The sequence below is a fragment of the Zosterops lateralis genome (genome assembly GCF_965231275.1).
Source record: "Zosterops lateralis genome assembly, chromosome: 32".
Classification (NCBI taxonomy): Eukaryota; Metazoa; Chordata; class Aves; order Passeriformes; family Zosteropidae; genus Zosterops; species Zosterops lateralis.
The window spans coordinates 1,814,742-1,840,850 of record NC_139792.1 but is presented as its reverse complement, the minus strand read 5'-3'; the positions used below and the strand labels follow the sequence as shown (position 1 = coordinate 1,840,850).

General features: G+C 61.9%; 1 protein-coding gene across 1 annotated transcript; it reads left to right on the top strand.

The window, feature by feature from the left end:
- The first annotated feature begins 576 nt into the window (after nucleotides 1-576).
- Nucleotides 577-25,716, top strand: BAZ2A (bromodomain adjacent to zinc finger domain 2A). Its single transcript, XM_083881042.1, has 29 exons — nucleotides 577-621; nucleotides 3,148-3,285; nucleotides 4,833-5,420; nucleotides 5,714-5,893; nucleotides 6,449-6,604; nucleotides 7,389-7,619; nucleotides 7,702-7,762; nucleotides 8,912-9,020; nucleotides 9,147-9,248; nucleotides 10,438-10,654; nucleotides 10,773-10,834; nucleotides 10,921-10,986; nucleotides 11,092-11,283; nucleotides 11,377-11,631; nucleotides 12,839-13,053; nucleotides 13,158-13,232; nucleotides 13,342-13,504; nucleotides 13,593-13,652; nucleotides 13,731-13,866; nucleotides 13,954-14,537; nucleotides 15,327-15,552; nucleotides 15,636-15,791; nucleotides 18,220-18,383; nucleotides 18,464-18,747; nucleotides 19,722-19,854; nucleotides 19,934-20,080; nucleotides 21,044-21,264; nucleotides 21,354-21,497; nucleotides 23,442-25,716. Exons 2-29 carry the CDS (start codon nucleotides 3,150-3,152, stop codon nucleotides 23,608-23,610), a joined length of 5,232 nt encoding a protein of 1,743 aa, XP_083737168.1. The 5' UTR covers nucleotides 577-621; nucleotides 3,148-3,149; the 3' UTR covers nucleotides 23,611-25,716.
- The last annotated feature ends 393 nt before the right edge of the window (nucleotides 25,717-26,109 follow it).

Below are 26,109 nucleotides of genomic sequence, written 5' to 3'. Positions count from 1 at the left end.
GAGCGAGGGGAGAACGAACGGGAGGAGGAGGAGGAGGAGGATAAACCGGGAGGGGGGGGGACGTTCCACCGGGGAGGTTCCGGTGCTCGGTTGGGGGGGGGAGCCCCGAGGGGGAGCCCCGGGGGGTCTCCCGGAGCCGGGGGTAGAGGGGAGGGGGCGTCCCCCGCGTGGGGATTCCCCCCGCCCTGACCCCGCCGGGGGCGGGGATCCCCCTCCCACGTGGGCGCGCGCCCGCCCCCGGTGACGCCACGGCGGCGCCGCTCCCGGTGACGTCACTGCGGCCGCCGTGACGTGCGGGGGGAGGGAAGGACGGGACAGGACGGGACGGGGGCGGGCCCGGCACCGCTTCCTGCCGCGGCCGCGGGTTCGACTCCCGGCCCGGCCCCGGCCCGGCCCTGCCCGGTGCGGCGGAGGGGAGGGGGCCGCGCCATGCCGAGCCGCCCCCCGCCCCGCGCCGCCTGAGCCTGCCAGGTGCGGGGTGGCGGCGGAGAAACGGGAGGAACCGGGGAGGAGCGGGCGGTAACGGGCCGTTAACGGCGCTGGCGGGGCGGGCGTTGTGGCGGTTTTTAGGCCTGGAGGAGGTGGCGGAACCCCGACCCCGCTCCGCTTTGCCCGAGCTCGGTGAGACGCGCCGTCCTTTCCCCGGTTCCCCCTGCGCATCCCGGTGACCCCCCCCTTGTCCTCCGGTACCGGCCCCCCCTCGGTGTCCCCTCCCGCGGGGAGCGCCGTGCCCGGTGCCCGGTGCTGTTCTCCCGTCCCGCAGCTCCGGGAGAGCCCCCTCCCCTATGTGTCCCCCCTCCCCATCCCACTGCACTGTCCGGTACCGGGGGGGGGGGACACCGAGCCCCCCATCCCCGGCGCCCCGGGGGTGTCCCCGCCGCAGGAACCAGGGGGGGTGTCCCCCGTGTCCCCCCCCTCCCCGTGTGTCCGTCCCCGCAGGAAGTGGCCGGGAAATGGCAGCCGGTTGTTGCGTCTCGTTTTTGAAACGTCCTTTTTTTTTTTTTTTTTTTTTTTTTTTTTTTTTTTTTTTTAATCAGGTCGCGTCACGCTCCCGGGGCCTCCCGGTGGCTCCACCGGGCACTACCGGGATGGGGGACGGGACACGAGTTCTGTGCCCCGGTGACACTGACTGTCCCCCCCAGCCCGGAGCTCTGTCCCCTCCCCAGCCCAGCCCAGCTCTTGGGGACAGTCCTGGCCCAGCTCAGCTCTTGGGGACAGTCCTGGCCCAGCTCAGCTCTTGGGGACACTCCTGGCCCAGCTCAGCTCCTGGGGACACTCCTGGCCCAGCTCAGCTCTTGGGGACAGTCCTGGCTCAGCTCAGCTCTTGGGGACAGTCCTGGCTCAGTTCAGCTCTTGGGGACAGTCCTGGCTCAGTTCCGCTCTTGGGGACAGTCCTGGCCCAGCTCAGCTCTTGGGGACAGTCCTGGCCCAGCTCAGCTCCTGGGGACAGTCCTGGCTCAGTTCAGCTCTTGGGGACAGTCCTGGCCCAGCTCAGCTCTTGGGGACACTCCTGGCTCAGTTCAGCTCTTGGGGACAGTCCTGGCTCAGTTCCGCTCTTGGGGACAGTCCTGGCCCAGCTCAGCTCTTGGGGACAGTCCTGGCCCAGCTCAGCTCCTGGGGACAGTCCCGGTGTCCCCCGGTGTCGCTGCCACGTTGGTTGGTGTGACAGGAGCCCTGGGTTTGTCACCCACTGTCACTGTTGTCCCCGCAGTGTCACCATCCCCTGGTCCTCCTCACCTCGCCCAGCTCCGGTTTCTCGCCGTGGCCCAGTTTCTGCTCTGGGCTCAGGGCAGAGGGAGGTGGATGGGTGGCCATGGATGGCCAGAGATGGCCAGTGTCCACTGCCGAGCTCCCAGCCATGCCAAGGGCAGCTCTGGCCTCTGCAGGGCCTGGGGGATGTCCCTGAGAGCAAAGGTGACATTCCCACCTTTGCTGGTTTTTATTTCCTCCCCACCTTGGCACCATCCCAATCCACCTCAGTCTGCGACCTGCAGCCTCCACCTGCCCGGTTCTGGCACATCCCTCTGACCTCCAGAGCCCCAGCAGTGTGTCCCATCACACACAGGCTGGAACCAGAAAGGCTTTTCCTTATCCAGCCCCACTCCCGGGGGTCCCAGCTGGGTCAGGGGACAGGTGGCTGCAGGTCCATCCCGGGATGTCCCAGGGCCACGCGTTGTGTGTCACCGCCCATACGGGTTTCTCCGGTGGTGGATGAATCATTGGTGGCCCTGGCCAGGCTCAGTGGCCCCTCCGGCCCCTGCCAGGGCTCCAGCTGAGGGTGTGATGAAATCCGGGTTTCAACACCAGCTGAGTGTGGCAGCCTTGGCCCTTCCGGAGAGGTCGGTGCCACCCTGGCTGCTGCTGGAGGGTTTGGCAAGCGTGGCACAGCCAGGAGTTGCCGGCAGAGGAAAAGCTCTGGTGTGGATCTCCACCAGCACTGGGGCTGCCACCTGCCTCATCTGCTGGGCTTGCAGGGCCTCAGCTCCCCTGTGCCCCGTTCCAGGGCTGCACCCACCTGGATCCCTCCTTGTGGCCTTGGATTTGAGGGAGCATTTGGGGTTCTTGAGGGTTGAAGGTCACCAGGCTCCTGTCCAAGCCAGCACTGGGACTTCAGTTCCTGCTTGTTCTGGCCTGGGGAATGGGGTCCCCTCCACCTTGGTGGGGATGGCAGGGACACTGCCACCACATGGCCATTCCTGTGCCAGGAGAGTTGAGTTATGCTAGGTCCTTATGGGGGGAATGGGGTCCCCTCCACCTTGGGGGGATGGCAGGGACACTGCCACCACAGGGTCATTCCTGTGCCAGGAGCGTTGGGTTGTGCTGGGTCCTCATGGGGTCACAGAGCTGTTTTGGGAGGGTCCCCACGGTCTCACCCCGGGGTGGTGGCACACAGTGGTCACACCTTGGCTGGCGATGGCTGTCCCTGGAGATGTTGGTGACAGGCTGTGCTCGGGCAGGTGGCCCAGCTGGGCTGGCTGGGCCTGGGCCAGACCGCAGCACAGGTGGCATCTCGGTCCCAGGGGACTTCAGTGTCACTCCTCAGCCACTCCAGGCCTTGGACCCCAGGCTGAGGGAACAGAGGGTCAGTGGTGGGTGGGTCACCGTGACCCCGGTGACTGACCCCGGTGCATCTTGTCCCTCGTGCAGAAATGGAAACAAACAACCATTTTAACTTCACTGGCCTTTCCTCTGCACCCGCTGCCTCAGGACCGAAACCCACGCCTGCCTCAGGGGACTCCCCCTTCGCCCACAGCTCCCCGCTCAGCTTCCCCCCGCAAGGGAAAAGTAAGTGACCCCCGGGTCAGTCCTGGGGATGGAGGGGCTGCAGGGACCGAGAGGGGACACAGGGATGGGGTGGCCGTGGGGCCAGAGGGGACATGGGTGGAGTGGCCATGGAACCAGAGAGGACACAGTGATGGGAGGGCTGCAGGAACAGAGGGGACACAGGGGTGGAGGGGCTGCAGGGATGGGGTACTCATGGTGGCAGAGGGGACACAGGGATGGGGTGGCCATGGAGCTAGATGGGACACAGAGATAGGAGGGCTGCACAGATGGGGTGGCTGTGAGGACAGAGGGGACACAGGGATGGGATTGCCATGGGGCCAGAGGGGACACAGGGATGGGGTGGCCTTGGGGCCAGAGGGTACACAGGGACAGAGGGCCGGCAGGGACAGAGGGCCAGCAGGGATGGAGGGGCTGCAGGGACAGAGGGGACTCAGGGATGGGAAGGCTGCAGGGATGGGGCAGCCCTGGGGGCAGAGGGGACACAGGGATGGGGTGGCCGTGGGGGCAGAGGGGACAGAGGGATGGGAGGGCTGCAGGGACAGAGGGGACACAGGGAAGGAAGGGCTGCAGGGATGGGGTTGCCATGGGGCCAGAGCAGACGCAGGGATGGTGTGCTTGTGGGGCCAGAAGGGACACAGGGATGGGAGCGCTGCAGGGATGGGGTGGCCGGGGAGTCAGAGGGAACACAGGGATGGGAGGGCCTTGGAGCCAGATGGGACACAGAGATAGGAGGGCTGCACAGATGGGGTGGCTGTGGGGCTGAAGGGGACACAGGGATGGGAGGACTGCAGGAATGGGGTGACGGTGGGGGCAGAGGGGACACAGGGATGGGGTGGCCGTGGGGGCAGAGGGGACACAGGGATGGGAAGGCTGCAGGGACAGAGGGGACACAGGAATGGAGTGGCCATGGGGCCAGAGCAGACACAGGGATGGGATGCTTGTGGGGCCAGAAGGGACACAGGGATAGGAAGGCTGCAGGTTTGGGGTGGCCATGGGGGGCAGAGGGGACACAGTGATGTAAGGGCTGCAGGTTCAGAGGGGACACAGGGATGGGGTGGCTGTGGAGCCAGAGGAGACACAGGGATAGAGGAGCTGCAGGTTCAGAGGGCCAGCAGGGATGGAGGAGCTGCAGGGACAGAGGGGACACAGTGATGGAGGGGCTGCAGGTTCAGAGGACCAGCAGGGATGGAGAGCTGTGACCAGCTGCAGCTCCAGCACGGTGGGGGGCCAGGCCCGGGGTCTGCACATCCCCGGCGCCGCCTTGGCCTAGAAAAGCGGCGGCAGAGGGGCCATGCCTGGATTTGGCGGCTCAGCTGAGCCGGAACAGCCCTGCCAGGCGCTCCCCTAATCCCCGGCGTCCTGCAGTGCCCGGCCCGGTGCCGGCACAGCCCGTGGCAGAGCCGGTTTGCCAAACAGGGACTGTGCAAACCCCCCCTCCACCTGCTTCTATCCAGGGATGGAGAAGGGCTTTGGCAGCTGGTCATTGATCCCAAACCCACTGGAGAGACCCCACAGCACTGACCTCACTGTCCCTCCATTCCTCGCAGGTCTGAACGGGGGCATGAATGTCAATGGCTTCTCTACTGTATCCCACCCCAGCACTTCAGGGACGTTCTCTCCGGGCTCTGCACCCACCGGGGCCCAGCCCCTCCGCACCTACGACTGCCTGTGGGACTACACACCCCCCTACGGGCCCTCTGGGGGCCTCAAGGACGGGGCCCCACCTGCCCTCGGACAGTTCCCCCTCAACGGCGTGGCCGGGGGGTCCCGTCCGGCCTCGCCAGGACACGGCACCAACCTGCGGCCGGCCGGGCAGGAGTTCTGGGGCAACGGCACCTCCGCCGGCCCCATGGGGCTGAACTTTGACTCTCAGGAGCTCTACGAGTCCTTCCACGAGCAGAGCTTTGAGCTGATGCAGAACGGGCCCGATGGTTTCTACACGGCGGGTCAGTCCTCGGCCGTGCTGAGCTCGGACACTCAGCCCTTCCCGCTGGCTCCGGACGAGCCGGACCCCGGCCGGGGAGACACTGGTGGTGCAGCCAAAGAGATGCCCAACACCACCACCACCAGCACCAGCATTGCTGAGAATGGAGGTGGGCTGGTGGGCAGCCAGGAGCTGGAGGAGGCACAGCCAGGTAAGAGCCTGGCAGAGCTCTGGGTGGGTGCTGGATCCTGGTTGAGTTTGGCATCAAGTTCTTTGGGGAATTGCAGCTGCTCTGACCCGCCTGCCCAGCGGTGTCCTGGATGGGGTTTGGTTGTTCACAGCTTGGAGAAGGCGTTGGGATCTTGTAAAACCAGCCCAGGGTGTCACTGCCCAGCCGTGGAGGGCTGGGTGTCCCAGCTGGGGGAACAGCAGTGGGGTCTGTCTGTCCCCAGCTCTGTCACTGCCACATCTCAGGGTCTATTTTCTGCCAATTGTTCCCTCCAGACCTGAAGATCTGTAACTACAACGGGGCTGCAGCCCCCGGCACGGGGCAGGAGGGGCCTGTCCTGGCCCCCAGGGCCAGCGGGTGCCTGGGGGACGCCTCACCCATCTCCCCTCGGCTGGAGGACACCCACAACATCCTCAGCGAGGACCCCCTGGAGCCCTTCGAGTCCCTGGCCAGAGGTAAGGGGAGGGGATGTCAGGGCAGGGGGGGCACAACAATTCCTTGGCTGCGGTGCCCGGGCAGCAGCACCAGCTCTGCTCTGTTTTCCCCTGTGGAAATGTGGTGATGGAGGGATGGAGGGATGGATGGATGGATGGATGGATGGATGGATGGATGGATGGATGGATGGATGGATGGATGGAGGAGGCGATGGCTGGGGAGTTCTCCAGGGCCAGGGGCGGGCCCCACGTCCCCGCCGGCCTTTCCCTGCCTTCCTTCCCGTCCTTCCCAGCTCGGTGACGAGGCGGTTACTCAGCGCCTGAACTTCCGCGCTGCTGAGCATCGCCACGGCCATTTTGGGCTCCTCCGTTTCCCAAAGGAGGAGGAGGAGGCGGGGTTGGGAGGGGGGAAAAGGGGGGGTGCCCAAACCCCTTTTAACCCCTGCGCTGCCGGAGCTTTTTCACCCACTCCACCCCCCCCCCCCCACAAAAAAAAATAAAACAAAACAAAAACAAACCGGGAGCAGAGATGTGGGTCCGTGTGCCCCCATCCCTGGCGCTCACCCCCTTCCCCAGACCCCCGCACCGGCGACCTGTATGCCATGGACGAGTCGCAGCTGGTGGGCGACAAGACCTCCCTGGAGGATACCCCCGACCTGGCCGCCGGCCCCTTCAGCCTCCTGCCCGCCAGCCCCTCGCTCGATGGCCCCGGGTCTCCTCCAGCCCTGCCCGGTGCGTGGTGGGACCCCGGGAGGGATGGAGGGATGGATGGAGGGAGAGATGGATGGAGGGATGGATGGAGGGAGGGATGGATGGAGGGATGGAGGGAGGGAGGGATGGATGGATGGAGGGAGGGAGGGATGGATGGATGGAGGGAGGGAGGGATGGATGGAGGGATGGATGGAGGGATGGAGGGAGGGATGGATGGAGGGAGGGAGGGATGGAGGGAGGGATGGATGGAGGGATGGATGGAGGGATGGAGGGAGGGAGGGAGGGATGGATGGAGGGATGGAGGGAGGGATGGATGGAGGGAGGGAGGGAGGGATGGGGAGGGATGGAGGGAGGGAGGGATGGATGGATGGAGGGAGGGATGGATGGAGGGATGGAGGGAGGGATGGATGGATGGATGGAGGGAGGGATGGATGGAGGGATGGAGGGAGGGAGGGATGGATGGATGGAGGGATGGATGGAGGGAGGGAGGGATGGAGGGAGGGATGGAGGGAGGGAGGGATGGATGGATGGAGGAATGGATGGATGGACGGAGGGATGGATGGATGGATGGATGGACGGCTGGACGGATGGATGGACGGAGGGATAGATGCATGGATGGACAGGGATGGATGGATGGATGGATGGATGGATGGATGGATGGGTGGATGGATGAACAGACGGACGGACAGACCCTGTGCCAGCCCCATCCCTGGCAGCCCTGAGGCCCCTGGGCAGTGCAGGGAGGGGACACACAGCCCCCCTGACGTGTCCAGTGACGTCCCCCTGACCTTGGCTCCCTCCTCAGGCGACACCACCGAGCTCAAGAGCGGCGACCACTCGGGCTCCCTGGAGATCCACCCCCCGCTGGAGCCGGAGTCCCCAGGCCCGTCTGCAGAGGAGGAGGAGGAAGAAGAAGAAGAAGAAGAGGAGGAGGAGGAGGAAGAAGAGGCTGCCGACAGCTGCCCGGAGATTTTAGCCGCGCCAGAAGGAGAGGGAGAGAGCGAGGAGACCACCCCACTGAGCGCCTCGGGGGCAGGTAGGGATGGCCCTGACCTTACCCTTACCCGGGCTGGTCCCCAAGGCCACCAGCGCATCGTCCCGTTGTCTCCTGTCCCCAGGTGATGTCCCCCGGAGGAGAATCGCCACGCAGGAGGAGGTGCGATTCCCGCTGCAGCACGGGTACGTGGGGTGTGCCCTGGGGCCGCCTGACCCCGGCCGTGTTCCCTTCTGCCGGCCTGTTCCTGGCCCCCTCCCCATCCTGCTTCAAAAACTCCTGTCCCCTTCCCACTGTCCCGCTGCTGAAACTATCCCTGTCCTGTCCCTGTCCCCATACCCTTCCCATCCTGCTCCTCTCCTCATCCTGGCTCAGAAACTCCTGTCCTCTTCCCACCATCCCACTCCTGAAACTATCCCCGTCCTGTCCCTGTCCCCATCCTCTTCCCATCCTCCCCCTCTCCCCATCCCCTTCCCATCCTGTCCCCAGCCCCTCCCACCGCTCTGTCCCTGACTCCGTCCCCTCCCCGCCTTGTCCCTGCTGCTGTCCCCTTTGCACCCTGTCCCGCCCCACAGCCCTGTCCCCTCCCCATCCTGCCTCAAAAACTCTTGTCGCCTGCTCCTGGAACTATCCCCATCCTGTCCCCATCCTCTTTCCCATCCTGCCCCTCTCTCCATCCCCTTCTGCCCCTCTCCCCGTCCCCTTCCCATATCCTGTCCCCATCCCCAGCCCCTCCCACCGCTCTGTCCCCGACTCCATCCCCTCCCCGCCTTGTCCCTGTCCTGCTCCACAGCCCTGTCCCCTCCCCATCCTGCCTCAAAAACTTCTGTTCCCCTTCCCACCGTCCCGCTCCTGAAACTATCCTCGTCCTGTCCCCATCCCTTTCCCATCCTGCTCCTCTCCCCCATCCCCTTCCCATCCTGTCCCCAGCCCCTCCCCATCCTATTCCCATCCTGCCCCTCTCCCCATCCCTTTCCCATATCCTGTCCCCATCCTGCTCCTCTCCCCATCCTGCCTCAAAAATTCCTGTTCCCCTTCCCACTCTCCTGCTCCTGAAACTATCCCCGTCCTGTCTCCATCCCCTTCCCATCCTGCCCCTGTCCCCGTCCCCTTCCCATCCTGTCCCCAGCCCCTCCCCATCCTATTCCCATCCTGCCCCTCTCCCCATCCCCTTCCCATATCCTGTCCCCATCCCCAGCCCCTCCCACCGCTCTGTCCCCGACTCCATCCCCTCCCCGCCTTGTCCCTGGTGCTGTCCCCCAGCCCTGTCCCCTCCCCATCGTGTCCCCATCCCGCGGTCCCCGGGGCTGACGCCGCCCTCCCTCGGTGCCCAGGTGGAGGCGGGAGGTTCGGATCAAGAAGGGGAACCATCGCTGGCAGGGCGAGACCTGGTACTACGGGCCCTGCGGGAAGAGGATGAAGCAATTCCCGGAGGTGATCAAGGTACGGCCCTTTGGGGACTGACCCGAGCCTGGGGTGGGGGGATTCTGGTCCATCACAGCCCGGGATTGATGGAGGCTGCGTTGATTCCCCTCCTCTCACTGCATTTTTCCCCCTCCCTGCCCGCAGTACCTGAGCAGGAACATGGTGCAGGATGTCCGGCGTGAGCACTTCAGCTTCAGCCCCCGCATGCCCGTGGGGGACTTCTATGAGGAGAGGGACACGCCAGAGGTGGGTCTGGGGGCTTCTGAGCCCCCCTGTGTCCCCCTAACCCGTCTCTGTGCTGGGGGTGACCCCAGTTGGTGTCCCCAGGGTGTGAATGGGTGAAGCTGAGCCCCCCTGACCACCTAACCCTTCTCTTTGCTGGGGGTGACCCCAATTACCCCAGTTGGTGCCCCCAGGGTGTGCAGTGGGTGAAGCTGAGCCCCCCTGTCCCCCCCTAACCCTCCTCTCTACTGGGGATGACCCCAATTGGTGCCCCCAGGATGTGAATGGGTCAAGCTGAACCCCTGTGTCCCCCCCCAACCCTTCTCTGTGCTGGGGGTGACCCCAATTACCCCAATTGGTGCCCCCAGGGTGTGCAGTGGGTGAAGCTGAACCCCCATAACCCTTCTCTGTGCTGGGAAATGACCCCAATTTGTGCCCCCCAGGGTGTGCAGTGGGTGAAGCTGAACCCCCCCTGTCCCCCCCATAAACCTTCTCTGTGCTGGGGGATGACCCCAATTACCCCGAATTGTTGCCCCCAGGGTGTGCAGTGGGTGAAGCTGAACCCCCATAACCCTTCTCTTTGCTGGGGGTGACCCCAATTGGTGCCCCCAGGGTGTGAATGGGTGAAGCTGAGCCCCCCTGTCCCCTCCATGACCCTTTTCTCTGCCGGGAGTGACCCCAATTGTTGTCCCCAGGGTGTGCAGTGGGTGAAGCTGAGCCCCCCTGTCCCCCTCCAACCCTTTTTTCTGCCGGGGGTGACCCCAGTTACCCCAATTGGTCCCCCAGGGCGTGCAGTGGGCAAAGCTCAGCCCCCCTGTCCCCCCTAACCCTTTTCTGTGCCGGGGGTGACTCCAGTTGGTGCCCCCAGGATGTGCAGTGGGTGAAGCTGAGCCCCTCTGTCCCCCCCATAAACCTTTTCTGTGCCAGGGGTGACCCCAACTGGTCCCTCCAGGATGTGAATGGGTGAAGCTGAGCCCCTGTCCCCCCTAAACCTTCTCTGTGCTGGGGGTGACCCCAATTGGTGCCCCCAGGGTGTGAATGGGTGAAGCTGAGCCCCCCTGTGCCCCCCTAACCCTTCTCTTTGCTGGGGGTGACCCCAATTACCCCAATTTGTGCCCCCAGGGCGTGCAGTGGGTGAAGCTGAGCCCCCCTGTGCCCCCCTAACCCTTCTCTTTGCTGGGGGTGACCCCAATTACCCCAATTGGTCCCCCAGGGCGTGCAGTGGGTGAAGCTGAGCCCCGAGGAGATCCCCGGGCGCATCCAGGCCATCACGGGCAAGCGCGGCCGGCCCCGCAACGCCGAGAAGGTCAAGCCCAAAGAGAAAGAGCCCCCGGCCACCAAACGGGGCCGGGGCCGCCCGCCCAAGGTCAGGATGGTGGATTTGCTGAGCAAGACGGACGCGCGGCTGCTGAAGAGGCTGGAGGCACAAGGTAACCCCTTTTTCCCAGCCCTGGAGCCCCTCACAGCCCCTCACAGCCCCTCACAGCCTGGCCCTGGTGGGATCTCAGTGCCTGGCTCATGTCTATTCTCCTTTTGTGTCCCCCCCAGAGGTGCTGAGCGAGGAGGATAAGTTGAAAATGAGCAAGATCAAGAAGAAAATGAGGAGGAAGGTACGAGGCTCAGGGGCTGCTCAGGTTTGGGTGGGGGGTTTCCCTGGTGCAGGGGGTCCCTGAGTGGGGTTGTGTCCTCCCCTCAGGCCAAGAACAGGCAGAAGCAGGAGGCCAAAGCCCCCAGGGGCAAGGAGGCCAAGAAGAAATCCAAGGTGAGTCCGTGGGCACAAGTAAGCCGGGGAGAGGGAGGAGATGAAAAACAAAGATGGATTTTTCTCTTTATTATTTTTCTCCCACACATTCGGGTGCTGACCCAGGCCAAGGAGAAGAAGGGGAAGCCAGAGAAGGGCAAGGACAAGGCCCGGCCCAAGGAGAAGAAGGGCAAGGGGGCTCGGAAGGCAGACAAGGGGCAGCTGGCCCAGCGGCGCCTGGAGGAGCGGCAGCGCCAGCAGCTCATCCTGGAGGAGATGAAGAAACCCACGGAGGACATGTGCCTGGGGGACCACCAGGTGGGCTGTGCTGGGGGGCTCAGAAAACTCACCACGAGGAGCTGCCAGCTGGCTCTGATCCCCCATCTCACCTCTCTCCTCCCTGATGCACAGCCCCTTCCAGCCTTCTCCCGCATCCCGGGGCTGGTCCTGCCCAGCCGGGCCTTCTCGGACTGCCTGACGGTGGTGGAGTTCCTGCAGAGCTACGGGAAGGTGCTGGGGCTGGAGCCCCCCAGGGACGTGCCCACGCTGGGGGCGCTGCAGGAGGGGCTGCTGGGGGTGGCCCCCGGCGCGGGGCAGCTGCAGGACCTGCTGGTGAGGCTGCTGCAGGCAGCGCTCTGCGACCCGGGGCTGCCGCCCTACTGCCAGGTGAGACCCCTTCCCTGCCAGGTGAGACCCCTCTGTTAGGTGAGACCCCTTACCTGCCAGGTGAGACCCCCTTTCCCTGGCAGGTGAGACCCCCCTGTTAGGTGAGATTCCCCCCACCAGGTGAGACCCCCTTTCCCAGCCAGGTGAGACCCCCTTTCCCAGCCAGGTGAGACCCCTTCCCAGCCAGGTGAGACCCCTTCCCAGCCAGGTGAGATTCCCCCCACCAGGTGAGACCCCTTTCTCAGCCAGGTGAGACCCCCTTCCCTGCCAGGTGAGACCCCCCTGTTAGGTGAGACCCCTTACCTGCCAGGTGAGATTCTCCTCACCAGGTGAGACCCCCTTCCCTGCCAGGTGAGACCCCCTGTCCATTTCTCCCTCCCTCCTTTCCATTTTCCCCATTCTTTTTCTTCTTTCCTCTTTCTTCCCCCCTGCTTTTTTAATTTCAGCTCTGTTTTTTTTAATTTCAACCCATTTTTTTATTATTTCCGATTTTTTTTTTGTAATTTTAGCCCCATTTTCTTTGATTTCTGGTTGGGTTTTGGTTTTTTTTTTTCCCCTGGCTGTTTCTCCCCCCTGTGTGCGCCCTGACAGATTTATTTTGATTTCTGGCTGTTTTTCTCCACACTGGGCACGCCCTGGTGGGGTTTATTTTTGATTTTTGGTTGTTTTTTTTTAATTTCAGTGCCGATTTTTAATTTTCTCCCCACTTCCTTTTTCCTTCCTTCCCTTTCCCTTTTGTCTTCCCCTTTTCTTTTTCAGTCATCTTTCCACCTTTTTCTGCCTTGTTTCTTCCCCCATTTTCCCTTTCCTTCCTCCTTTCTTTTCCTTCCATTTTTTTCTCACCAGCTTTTTTCTTTTTTTTTTTTTTTTTTTTTTTTTTTTTTTTTTTTTTTTTTTTTTATTTCTGCTTTTACTTTTCTTCCCTTTCCTTTTCCTTCTCTTTCTCCCCTTTTCACCATCTTCTCTCCTTTTTCCCCTCCCTTGGCTGGGGCTGTCAGTGCAGAATTCAGGACAGGGGATCCTATATTTGGGATGTGCTGCTCTCTTTCCCTGTGGCCATCCCCCTTATCACCCCCATCAACTTTTGGGGTGTCCCCACATCTATCCTTGTGATGGAAACACCCAAAAAACACCCCTTGACCCACCTTTGTGCAGCCAGGTGAGCAAAGGAGGTGACTCCCCAAACCTCTCCCTTTGTTCTGCCCAGTCCTTGAAGATCCTGGGGGAGAAAGTGTCGGAGATCAGCCTGAACAGGGACACGGTGTCGGAGGTGCTGCGCTGTTTCCTGACGGCGCACGGGGCGGGCGCGGAGCTGTGCGAGGGGCTGCGCACCAAACCCTTCCAGGCGCTGCCCCCGGAGCGCAAAGCCGCCATCCTGGTCTTCCTGGTCAACGAGCTCAACAGCAGCGCCCTCATCGTCAGGTGGGGGCATGGAAATCCTCTGATTTTGGGTGGTGGAGTGGGTTTTGTTCCAATTCCTGGAGCTGCCCGCTGCAGCCACCCCCCTTGTCCTGTGTTGTGTGCAGTGAGATCGACAAGACCCTGGAGAACATGTCCAACTACAGGAAGAACAAGTGGATCATCGAGGGCAGACTCCGCAGGTCGGTGGGGAAGGGGTTTTATTTGCAGCCTCAGCACCTTTCCTCCACCCCTGGCGCCGATCAGGAGCAGGGGGACAGGTACCCAACACCTCCACCTGTGTCCTGGCAGGCTGAAGGTCGCCCTGGCCAAGAAAACGGGCCGTCCTGAGTCGGAGATCACGGGGCTGGAGGACGGGCGGCGCCGGCGCAGCTCCCGCCTGACCGAGGACACGGGGCTGGAGATGGAGGAGGAGGAGGAGACCCGGGGGCGCAGATCCCGCCGGGAGGAGGAGGTGGGTCACCCCAGGCTCTGCTGGGTGGGCAAAGGTGGGGATGCCACCTCGGGGGTCACTTCCTTGACTGATCCATCCTTTTCCCCAGGTTGACACATCTACATCCAGTGTGCCAGAGCTGGAACGGCAGATTGAAAAGCTGGCCAAGGTGAGTTTTGCTGGAGACTTTGTGTTTAGCCCTCTAGGGAAGCTGCAGACCCCTCACCACCCCTCACTCTCCCCACAGAGGCAGATGTTCTTCCGCAAGAAGCTGCTCCACTCCTCCCAGACCCTGCGTGCGGCCTCCCTGGGCCAGGACCGGTTCCGGCGGCGTTACTGGGTCCTGCCCCACCTGGGCGGCATCTTCGTGGAGGGGGCAGAGGGTGAGCGGGGAAAAGGGGCCTTTTGTGGGGTCGTGGCAGCTGGGAGAGCACCCCACATCTCACCTGTTGTTCCTCCTCCTGTCACAGCAGCCGAGGCGGTGGCTCAGGAGCCCCAGGAGGAGAAGGTGTCCCCACACCTGTCCCCGGTGAAGGAGGAGCCGGTGGCCGTGCCCGTGGCCAGCCGGACCAGCTGCCCAGCCTCGGCCTCGCGCGCCCGCGGCCGGCCCCGCAAGAGCAAAGAGGAGCTGGCCCAGCACTGCGGGCCCTGCCCCACGCCCGTCAACGGGGTCCTGGAGGAGCCAGAGAGCCTGGGGCAGAGCCAGCACGACCTCAGCCAGTCGGCCTTCCTGTCCTGGCTGAGCCAGACACAGTCGTCCCTGCTCAAGGACTCCGTCCTCACCCCGGCCAGCAGCCCCGGCAAGGGGGACACGGGGCTCCCACCACCTGAAGCCCCCTCAGACCCCATGGAGGGGGAAGAGGAAGAAGAGGAGGAGGAGAGAGCCCCGGAGGCTGTGGCAAAACGAGGGCCTTGGTTTAACCTGCTGCCCCGCACGCCCTGTGATGACAGAGCCCCCCTCGCTGCCTCCTCGGCCGAGCCCTCACCGCGAGCCCCCGCAGCCCCCCGCCAGAGCCAGGGCCGTGGGGAGCCCCCCAAGAGCTCAGCACGGCAGGTACAGCATGGGGGGGCTGCACCCAGCACTTGGACCCCACCCCAGGGGTTGTATGGGGAGGGGGAGTCTCCCTGCAGGGAGTGGGGTGGGACCCTCTGGGTGACCTGGGGAGGGGTGGTAGCACAGGGGGCTCAGTCCTGGCTGATCTTGACAGGGTGGGGAGAAGGGAAACAGCTCTAGGGGTGGGGAGGCTGCAGGATTGAGGGCTGTGGGGTTGAGGGGCTGTGGGATTGGGGAGCTGAAGAATTGGGGGTTGTGGGATTGAAGGGCTGAAGAATTGGGGGTTGTGGGATTGAGGGGCTGAAGAATTTGGGGTTGTGGGATTGAGGGGCTGAAGAATTTGGGGTTGTGGGATTGAGGGGCTGAGGAATTTGTGGTTGTGGGATTGGGGAGCTGAAGAATTTGGGGTTGTGGGATTGGGGAGCTGCAGGAGTGGGGGGTTGAGGAATTTGGGGTTGTAGGGTTGAGGGGCTGTGGGATTGGGGGGCTGAAGAATTTGTGGTTGTGGGATTGGGGAGCTGAAGAATTTGGGGTTGTGGGATTGAGGGGCTGAAGAATTTGGGGTTGTGGGATTGGGGGGCTGAAGAATTGGGGGTCGTGGGATTGGGGAGCTAGAGGATTGGGAGGCTGAGGAATTGCAAGTTGTAGGATTTGGGGGCTGTGGTATTGAGGAGCTGCAGGATTCAGGGCCTGGCAATCCAGGTGCGATAATCCATGTGGATCCCTTCCAAAGCAGAACATTTAATAATGTCCCCTCTGCCTTCTCTGCCATTCCCCCCGTCCCTCCAGCTGAACGGGCTCCCTGCAGACGACCCCTCGGCTCCCCTGCTGGCCTCCACACCAGTCCACGCCGGCCCCAGGGCCCACGGCGCCTGCCCCCGCAGCCAGGGCAGCCTGGAGAAGCTCCAGGACGTGCCGGGACAGCCCAAACGCCGAGGGAGACCCCCCACCAAATTCTTCAAGCAGATGGAGCAGAAATACCTGACGCAGCTGACGGAGCAGCCGGTGCCCACCGGTGAGAGCCGGGACCCCCGGGATGGGGATGGGGACGGTGGCAGCGCCCCAGCACGGTGCTGAGCTGTGGCTCTGCCCTTGCAGAGATGCAGAGTGGATGGTGGTGGCTGAGGGAGCCCGAGGAGCTGGAGGCCGTGGCGAGGGCGCTGCACCCGCGCGGCATCCGGGAGAAGGCCCTGCACAAGCACCTCACCAAGCACAAGGAGTTCCTGCGCGAGGTTTGCCTCCGCAGCACCACGGGTGAGGCTGCCCGGAGCCCCCTGAGCCCAGCCCCTGCCCCCAGAGCCCACCCCCTGCCCCCAGAGCCCACCCCCTGCCCCCAGAGTGGCCTTCCAGCTGGGATGGAGGGGTCCTGCTTGTCTGTCCCCTTGTGAGCCCCCAGATCACATCTTCTGCCCAAATCCCTGGGGCAGGGGGTTGCTCCTTGTTCCCTTCCTGAGCCCCACCCCAGACCTCACCTCGCACCCTTTCCCTGGGCCAGGGGATTGTCTCTTGTTTCCTCCCTGAGCCCCTGCCCCAGACCTCACTTTCCAACCCTTCCCTGAGGCAGGGGATTGTTCCCTGTTCTCTCTCTGAGCCCACCCTTTATCCCACCCCAGACCTCACTTTCCACCCCTTCCCTAAGGCAGGGGGCTGCTCCTTGTTGCCCTCCCCCCCGAGCCCACCCTCTGGTCCCCCAGGCTGCATCTTCCAGCTGCTCTCTAGGCTGGGGGGCTACTGCTCATTTTTGCCCTCGACCCATTTTCCACCCACACCACCAGGCTGGGGGGCTGCTGCCTGTCCCCCTCTGATCCTCCCCTGTGCCCCTCCAGAGCCCCATCTTCTCCCTGCACCTCCAGGTTAGGGAGCTGCTCACTGTCCTCCCTCCCTGACCCCTCTTTTCTCCTTTCCAGACTGTGTCCTGGGATGGGGCTCTACTGCCTGTGCCCCATCCCTGACCCCCTTTTCTCCCCTCCAGACCCCATATTCCTCCTGTGTCCTGGGATGGAGCTCTGCTGCCTGTGCCCCATCCCTGACCCCCATTTTTCCCCTCCAGACCCCATATTCCCCTTGTATCCCTTGATGGGTCTCTACTACCTGTCCCCCTGCCTTGTCCCCCACTTTTCTCCTTTCCATCCTGCTGCCTGTCCCCCATCCCTGACCCCTTTTTCTCCTCTCCAGACCCCATCTATGGTCCTTCTGAGCTTAAAATGCACACTGCAACACTCATCTTCCCCCTGTGTCCAGACCCCATATTCCCCCTGTGTCCCAGGATGGAACTCTGCTGCCTGTGCCCCTGCCCCATCCTCCTCTTTTCTCCTTTCCAGACTGTGTCTTGGGATGGGGCTCTGCTGCCTGTCCCCATCCCTGACCCCCTTTTTCTCCCTTCCAGACCCCATCTTCCCTTTATGTCTGGGGATAGGGCTCTGCTGCCTGTCCCCCTCCCTGACCCTCTTTTTCTCCTCTCCAGACCCCATCTTTCCCTTGTATCCCTTGATGGGGCTCTACGGCCTGTCCCCATCCCTGACCCCGCTTTTCTTCTTTCCACCCCTTCTTGGATGGGGCTCTGTTGCCTGACCCCCTTTTTCTCCTTTCCAGACCCCATATTCCCCCTGTGTCCCAGGATGGAGCTCTGCTGCCTCTGCCACCTCCCTGACCCCCTTTTCTCCCCTCCAGACCCCATATTCCCCCTGTGTCCCAGGGTGGGGCTCTACTGCCTGTCCCCCTGCCTTGTCTCCCCCTTTTCTGCTTTCCATCCCTCCTGGGATGGGGCTCTGCTGCCTGCCCCCCCTCCTTGACCCCCTTTTTCCCCCTTCCAGACCCCATAACCCTCTGTGTCCCAGGATGGAGCTCTTCTTCCTGTCCCCCTGCCTTATCCCCCTCTTTTCTCTTTTCCATCCCTCTTGGGATAGGCCTCTGCTGCCTGTCCCCATCTCTGACCCCTCTTTTCTCCTTTCCAGACCCCATCTTCCCCCTGTGTCCTGGGATGGAACTCTGCTGCCTCTGCCACCTTCCTGACCCCCTTTTTCTCCCTTCCAGACCCCATCTTCCCCCTGTGTCCAGACCCCATATTCCCTGTGTCCCAAGATGGGTCTCTGCTGCCTGTCCCCATCTCTGACCCCTCTTTTCTCCTTTCCAGACCCCATCTCCCCCTTGTATCCCATGATGGGGCTCTGCTGCCTGTCCCCCTGCCTTGTCCCCCACTTTTCTCCTTTCCATCCCTCCTGAGATGGGTCTCTACTGCCTGTCCCCTGTCCCTGACCCCCTTTTCTCCCCTCCAGACTCCATCTTCCCTGTTTCCTGGGACGGGGCTCTGCTGCCTCTGCCACCTTCCTGACCCGCTTTTCTCCCCTCCAGACCCCACATTCCCCTGTGTCCTGGGGATGGGGCTCTGCTGCCTGTCCCCACCCCTGACCCCCTTTTCTCCCCTGCAGACCCCATCTTCCACCTGTGTCCAGACCCCATATTCCCTGTATCCCTTGATGGGTCTTTGCTGCCTGTCCCCCACCCCTGACCCCCTTTTCTCCTCTCCAGACCCCATAATCCCCCTATCCTGGGGATGGGGCTCTGCTGTCTGTCCCCCTTCCCTGACCCCCTTTTCTCCCCTGCAGACCCCATCTTCCTCCTGTGTCCTGGGATGGGGCTCTGCTGCTTGTCCCCACCCCTGACCCCCTCTTCTCCCCTCCAGACCCCATCTTCCACCCACGCCAGGACTCGGCGGCCACCGCGGTGTCTCGGGAAGCCCTGGCTCAGTGGTCAGTGCCGGACAGAGCCTACGAGACCGACCTGGGCGTCCTGCAGTGGGTGGAGGAGCTGGAGCAGCGCGTCCTCATGGCCGACCTGCAGATCCGGGTGGGTGATCCCAACACCGAGTGACCCCCTCCATCCTACCCAAAACTGCCCAACTGACCGCGCCGTTCTGTCTCCACCAGGGCTGGACGTGCCCCAGCCCGGACTCGACGCGGGACGACCTGAGGTACTGCGAGCACAAAGTGGAGCCCCTGGAGGACATCACAGTGCGGAGCCGGCGGGACGGGGTCCCCCTGCGCCGGGAGCCCACCAACCCCCTGGACCTGGCCGTGCTGCGGCTGGCGGCGCTGGAGCAGAACCTGGAGCGCCGCTACCTGAAGGAGCCGCTCTGGCCCCTGCAGGAGGTGGTGGTGGAGAAAGCCGTGCTGAGCGGCCCCGAGGAGCTGAGCCTGGGCCCCACTGAGATGTGAGCACCCCACACACCTCACACACCTCCTTTTCCTGTCACAGCAGTGAGTTGGTGGCTCAGGAGCCTCCAGAGGAGAAGGTTGTCCCCATATGTGTCCCCAGTGAAGGAGGAGCTGGTGGTTGTGCCTGTTGCCAGCCCTGCCCTGGGTTAGGAGCCCCCCTGGGAATGTGGGGGGTCAGCAGGGTCTGTACTGAGGGTGGGGGTCTCTCAGAGGCCATCAGGGTATGTCCTAGGGATGAAGGTCCCTTGTGGGTCACTGCTGTTCTTCCTGGGATAGGAATGTTCTCAGGAATGTGGGAGTCCCTTAGACATCCTTGGGGTCTCTAATGGAGATGAGAGTCTTTCCTGGGGGTTCCTCATAAGAATGAGGGGTTATCAGGGTTCCTCTTGGGGGTGAGAGTCTCTCTTGGGGATCAGGACCCTTCCTGGGAACGCGGGGGGCCAGCAGGGTTTGTCCTGGGGGTGATGGTTCTTCCTGGGATAGGGATCTTCCCAGAAATGTGGGAGTCCCTCAGAGGTCCTTGGAGTCTTTCTTGGAGATGAGAGTCTTTCCTGGGGGTTCTTTATAAGAAGGGGGGGGCTATTTGGGTTGCTCTTGGGAGTGAGAGTCTCTTCTGGGCAGCAGGACTCTTCCTGAAAATGTGGGGGGCCAGCAGGGTGTGTCCTGGGGGTGAGGGTCTCAGAGACCATCATGGTCCCTCCTGGGGATAAAAGACTTTCCTGGAAATGAGGCTCCGTCCCATGGGTATGGGGCTCACTCAGAGGCCATTGGGGTCTCTCTGAGGGATGGGGTCTCTTCCTGGGGATGGGGATCCCCCTATTGGGGTCAGGGCCCAGAACTCCTCTCAGGGGTTGAGCAGGGCCAGCAGGGTCACCCTGGTGGGGCATGTGGGGGTTCCCTATGACCTCCCTGGGATCCCGGGCCAGGGCAGGACCCCCAGGCCGGGCTGAGCCCCCCGCTGTCCCCGCAGCTCCTACGAGATCACGCCGCGGGTGCGGACGTGGCGGCAGACGCTGGAGCGCTGCCGCAGCGCGGCCCAGGTGTCCCTCTGCATCTTCCAGCTGGAGAAATCCATCGCCTGGGAGAAATCCGTCAACAGAGTGGTGAGAGCCCGCGCCGAGGGGGATGGAGGGGTGGTTCAGGGGGTTCTAAAGCAGCTCTGAGCCCCCCGTGTCCCCCCAGACGTGCCTGGTTTGCCGGCGAGGGGACGACGACGAGCACCTGCTGCTGTGTGATGGTTGTGACCGCGGCTGTCACCTCTACTGCCACCGGCCCCGCATGACAGAGGTGCCCGAGGGAGACTGGTTCTGCTCCGTCTGCGTGGCCCGGGTAGGTTTGTGGGGCAGGTGGGTGATCCAGGAGGGATCTCAGGCTCTGCTGGGCTCCCTGTCCCCAGGAGAGGTCCTGGAAAAAAGTCTGGTTGCCAAGAGGGATTGTGGTCTCCCCCATGGAACTCCCATCCTCATTCTTGGGAGAGACCCCGATGGTCTCTATGGGATCTCTGTGCTCCTGGGAGGGATCTCCTTTCCCAGAAAAGATTCTTATCTCCAGGAGGGACCCTAATGACCTTTGAGAGACCCTCATATCTCTGGGAGAGGCCCCCATATCAGTGGGAGAGAGATCTCCATCCCAGGAGAAACACTGGTGACCCCAGAGGGAATCCCACCCCTGGGAGAGAGGACTTGGTCCCCTGGTGGTGTCTGAGAGACCCTGAAAGAGACCCTGGGAGGGACCCTGGTGGTCCTGACATTGCTGTGAGAGCTGTGAGGGCCTGAAAGAGCCTCTCATCCCCGAGAGACCCCGATGGCCTCCGAGGCAACCAACATCCCTGAGAAGGACTCCAGGGGTCACCTCGGTGCTCAGGGAATGGGGAAACACGCACAGCATTTGGGGGGACAGAGGGTGACCCCAGGGGGTCACCTTCGTGCTCAGGGAATGGGGAGACGTGCACAGCATTTGAGGGGAGAGAGAGTGACCCCAGGATGGGTCATCTTGGCACTCAGGGAGTGGGAAAACAGGCACAGCATTTGGGAGGACAGAATGTGACCCCAGGTGCCCACCTTGGCACTCAGGGAATGGGGAGACGTGCACAGCATTTGAGGGGACAGAGAGTGACTCAAAGGGGTCACCTCGGTGCTCAAGGAGGAATGAGGAGTTGGGGAATGGGAAAACAAGCACAGCATTTGGGGGTTCAGAGCGCGACCCCAGGGGGTCACCTCAGTGCTCAAGGAGTGGGGAAACATGCACAGCATTTGGAGGGACAGAGTCTGACCCCCCCTTTTCCCCCCACAGGCAGGGCAGTACCGGGACCCCGTGTCCCCCCGGCGGGGCAAGAAGCGGAAACGGGGCCGTGCCGTCCCCGGGAGCCCCGGCGAGGAGGAGCCCGGCCCGAGGCGCCGCCGGCGCCGGGAGGGGCTGCCCGTGTCCCCCCGGTACCCGGGGGAGGGTCTGGGACCCCCTCGCAGGAGGAGCTCGGCCCTGCGGGGTCAGCCCAGCGACCTGACCTTCTGCGAGTGAGTGGGGGAAAAGTGGGGAGGGGGCTTCGGCTGTGCCCCCCAGGGGCTGCCCCTGATCTTTCTCCCATCCCTCTCCCTGCCCCCAGGATCATCCTGATGGAGATGGAGTCGCACGAGGACGCGTGGCCCTTCCTGGAGCCCGTGAACCCCCGGCTGGTCCCCGGCTACCGCAAGATCATCAAGAACCCCATGGACTTCGCCACCATGCGCACGAGGCTGCTGCGGGGCGGGTGAGAGGGGCTGGGGGCTTCTCCTGGGGCTGGGGGTCCCTCCCAGGGGCTGGGGGCTCCTCCTGGGGCTGGGGGTCCCTCCCAGGGGCTGGGGGCTCCTCCTGGGGCTGGGGGCTTCTCATGGGGCTGGGGGCTCCTCATGGGGCTGGGGGCTCCTCATGGGGCTGGGGGCTCTTTCATGGGGCTGGGGGCTTCTCATGGGGCTGGGGGCTCCTCCTGGGAGTGGGGGTTCCTCCTGGGGCTGGGGGCTTCTCCTGGGGCTGGAGGCTCCTCCAGGGCTGACAGGGCTCCTCCTGGGGCTGGGGGCTCCCTCATGGGAATGGGGTCCCTTTATGGGACTGGGGGCTCCTCCTGGGGCTGGGGTCTCTTTATGGGGCTGGGAGTTCCTCCAGGACTGATAGGGTCCCTCTATGGGGGTGGGGGCCCCTCCTAGAGCTGGGGGATCCTCATGGGCTGACAGGGTCCCTTTATGGGGCTGGGGGCTCCTCCTGAGGCTGGGGTCCCTTTATGGGGCTGGGGGTTCCTACTGGAGCTGGGGGCTCCTCCTGGGCTGACAGGGTTCCCCTATGGGGCTGGGGGCTCTTTCATGGGGCTGGGGGCTCTTTCATGGGGCTGGGGGCCCTTTATGGGGCTGGGGGGTTCTCCTGGGGGCTGGGGGCTCCTCCTGGGAGTGGGGGCCCCTCCTAGAGCTGGGGGTTCCTCCTGGAGCTGGGGGCTCTTCCAGGGCTGACAGAGTCCCTCCTGAGGCTGGGGGTTCCTTCAGGGCTGACAGGGCCCCTCCTGGGGCTGGGGGCTCCTCCAGGGCTGATAGGGTCCCTCTGTGGGGCTGGATGTCCCTCCCAGGGGTTGGATATCCCTCAAAGGGATGACCCCTGTGGGTTTGGGGGTCCATGCAGGGCTGGCAGGGTCTCTCCTGAGCGTGAAGATCCCTCAAAGCCCATCAGGGATGGGGTTTCTTTGGTGCTGACAGTGACCCCTCCCAGGTTTGGGGTTTCTCTGGGAGATCACGTCCCTTCCCAGTGGGTGAGGGGTTTGTGGGGCCATTATTAGGGTTTTCTGCCAGGGACAGGAGCCCATCCTGGGGATGGAGGTTTGTGTTAGGAGTGGGTGTCCCTGTAGGGCTGTTGGGGTCTCCCCTTGCTATGGGGGTCTTTCCTGGGGATCCCATCCCCTCCTGGCAATGGGATTCCTTAGGGTGAGGGTCTCTCCTCTCCTGGGGATGGGGAAGGATCAATTCCCCTCCCAAGGTTCCCTTTATTGGGATGGGATCCCTTTGGTCCCCATTTGTTTCAATAGGGTAGACCTGGTGTCTCCATAATTCTGTTAACCTTAATGGGGTAGACTGGTCTCCCAAAAACCCCCACTGATTTAAATGGGGTAGACCTGGTGTCCCAAATCCCCCATTTATTTATTTTAATAGAGTAGACCTGGTGTCTAAAACCTTCCATTGAGTTCAATAGGTAGACCTGGTGTCTCTAAAGCCTATTGACTTCAGTTGGGTAGACCTGTTATCCTAAAACCCCCGTTGACTTTAATGGGGTAGACCTGGTATCCCAATAACCCCATTGACTTCAATTGGGTAGACCTGGTGTCCCAAATCCCCCATTTATTTTAATAGAGTAGACCTGGTGTCTAGAACCTTCCATTGTGTTCAATGGGTAGACCTGGTGTCTCTAAAACCCATTTGATTCAATGGGGTAGACCTGGTATCTTAAAACCCCCATTGACTTTAATGGGGTAGACCTGATGTCCAGAACATTTTTTTTTTTTTTTTTTTTTTTTTTAGTGCTAAAAATCTCAATTTTAGGTTAAAAATCCTATAGGGCTGGATGTCCCTCCAAGGGATAAAACTCTTGTGGGTTTGGGGGACAAACCAGACAAATTGAGACAGGAGAGAATGGGGATCCCATGGGGGTCCTGACCCACCCCGTTCTGTCCCCCCAGGTACTCGAGCTCGGCAGAATTTGCAGCCGACGCCCTTTTGGTGTTTGACAACTGCCAGACCTTCAACGAGGACGACTCTGCCGTGGGCCGGGCCGGCCACGCCATGCGCCGGTTCTTCCAGAGCCGCTGGGAGGAATTTTATCAGGGAAAACACGCTCCAAACCCGTGAGCGGGGCTGGGCTGGGCTGGGCTGGGGGGGTCTCTCTCCCCAAGCCCCCCCCCCATGAACTGCCTCCTCTGGAGCTGCTCTCGCTGCCTGCTGATCCCACATTTGGGGGGTTCTTGCCTCCCCCCCTACACCACCCACCCCATAAAAACTCCAGCAGCGTGAATGGGCCCCCTCCCCTAAATCCCACCCCACACAATGAGGCCCCTTCCCGCTGCCTGGACCACCCCAAAATCCTGCCCGGTTCCCCCTCCCACCCACCTCACCCCAATCCTCCTTTTTTTTTTTTTTTTTTTTTTTCCAGCACCACAAACTCACAGACTTGTGTAAAGCCAAAAAGAAAAAAAAAAAAAAAAAGAAGAGGTGGCTTATTTTTTTTTTTTCTTGCTTTCTTTCAAAAAAAAAAATTTTCATTTTCCAATTAAGAGCAGAAACAGCCCCGTCCCTCCCTTTTCAAACCCCCACCCCACCACCCACCCACCCACCCCCAGCCCAAAAAAAGGGGAGGAATTCCCCCAGCTTTGGGACTATTTAACGATAGCAATAGTTTAGTGAATGTCCGAGCACTCCTGTGCATCGTCTCATGCATTAACGGCCAGTAAAGTGGACTTAGCCCCCCTCCCCACCCTGACCCCGACCCCAGCCGGGACCCCCCTCCCTGCCCACGCAGACACTTTATGGGGAGGGGGACCCCCGGTGCAGCCCCCCCACCCCATTCTGCCCTCGGACCCCTCCCCACTCAGCTCCAGGGACCAAAACTGGGGAGGGCTGAGGTGTGGGGGGGTCCCGGCACCCCCTTTTTTTTCCCCTGCCTGCACTTCTCAGGAAGAGCCCCCCACCCTTTTTCCCTGGCATGAGGACCCCCCCCTTTGGGGGGTGGGAGAAACCCCCCTTTTGGGAGGGTAGGGAGGTTGTGGAGGGGGGTCCTGGCCACCCCCTCGCCCCCCCAAACTGAGACCCCTCAGGGATGCTACTGCAGGCCCAGGGGGGGGAGGAAAGAGGGGGGGTCCAGCCCCCTCCCCTCGCCCCCTCCCCACTATGGACTTGAAGCCTCAGGCGGGTGTTGCCCCTGCTGGGGGGGCTGCACTGGGTGGGGAGGGGTCCCAAATTGGGGCAGGGGTCTCTCTCCTCCCTCTCCTGGGTCTCCCCATGTTGGGGGTCGCCAGGAAGGGGGGTCAGGACCCCTCCCCTCGCCCCCCCCCCGGCCAGGATATTACGGGTACTCGCTCTGGGGGGTTTTACGGCCGGAGGGGCTTTTTTTGGGAGGGGGGTCCTGGCTTGTGTCCCCCTCCCCAGCCCCACAGAGCACTGAAAACAACTCACCTACCTGGGCAGAGGGGGGTCCGGCCGTGCCCCCCCGCCCCCCAAAACCCCCCCCACCCCACCCTGTCTCAAAGTAGCCTTTTTTCTATCAGATAAACCTCAGAAACTTTTTATTTTATTTTATTTTTTTGCTTTGAAACTAAGAGGTGATTTGAAGTCTATTTGAACTGACTTTATATTAAACGCATAAATATTTATATTTTATCTAAATGACTGCGCTGTAAAACAGGAACTTTTTTTGTGGTTTTAAGTCACGTTTTCGGATCTGTCAGGTTTTGGTTTTTTTTCTCTTTGGGTTGTTTTTTTTTGTTTTTTTTTTTTTTCTCGTTTTTTTTTCTCGTTTTTTTTTTGTTGTTTCTTTATTTTTTTTTTCCATCGTGGGAAAAAAAAAAAGTTTTTTCGGGAGTCTCCGTATCGTTCTCGTGTTCGTTCAGTTAAAAGTTGCCCCCAATTTTCCCTCTTTCCCCCCTCCCCACCCCAAGTTTGACACCCCCAAAATTCCCCCCCCCCTCGGCTGGCACCCACCCCCTTGGGGGGGGGTTTGGGGAGGATTTGGGGGGGGGTCTCTCATTGTCTCCCCCTCCCCATCCCTTCCTCCTCCTCCTTTTCTATAACCAGCCGTGTTTGTTTTAGTGACTTTTTGATAATTGTACAGGTTTTTGTGAATTTAAATTTATTTCTTTCTATATTTTTAGGACCAATCTCGTTTTTAATAAGGTTTAGAGGAGGGGGGCGGCTTTCCCCCACCCCCCACCCGCCGCCCTCCTCGCTGTTGCCTGTTGATGTCCCCCCCCTTTCCCCACCCCAAACCCCCTCCCCAAAAAGAGTTGTAGGACCCCCACCCCCCACCCGCGTGTTGCGTTCGAGAATAAAAAACTCACGTTTGATAAACACATCATAGTCCAAGCCTTTTTGTTTTTTTTTTTTTTTTTTGGGGAGGGGGCGTTTGGGACCCTTAATTTGGGGGGTGGGGGGTTTGTAGGACCCCCTTTCCCCACCCCTTTGTCACGACATAGAAACAATTTTTCCTTTTCTTGCCATTTTTTATTTAAAAAAAAAAAAAAAAAAAAACAACCTCGAAGGGGGGGGGGTGTTTTTAGGAGGGGAGTCGCGGGGGTGTTTCGGGGAGGGGTCGCAAAGGGGGGTGGGGGGCGAGCGCGGAAGCAAGAGGAAGAAAAA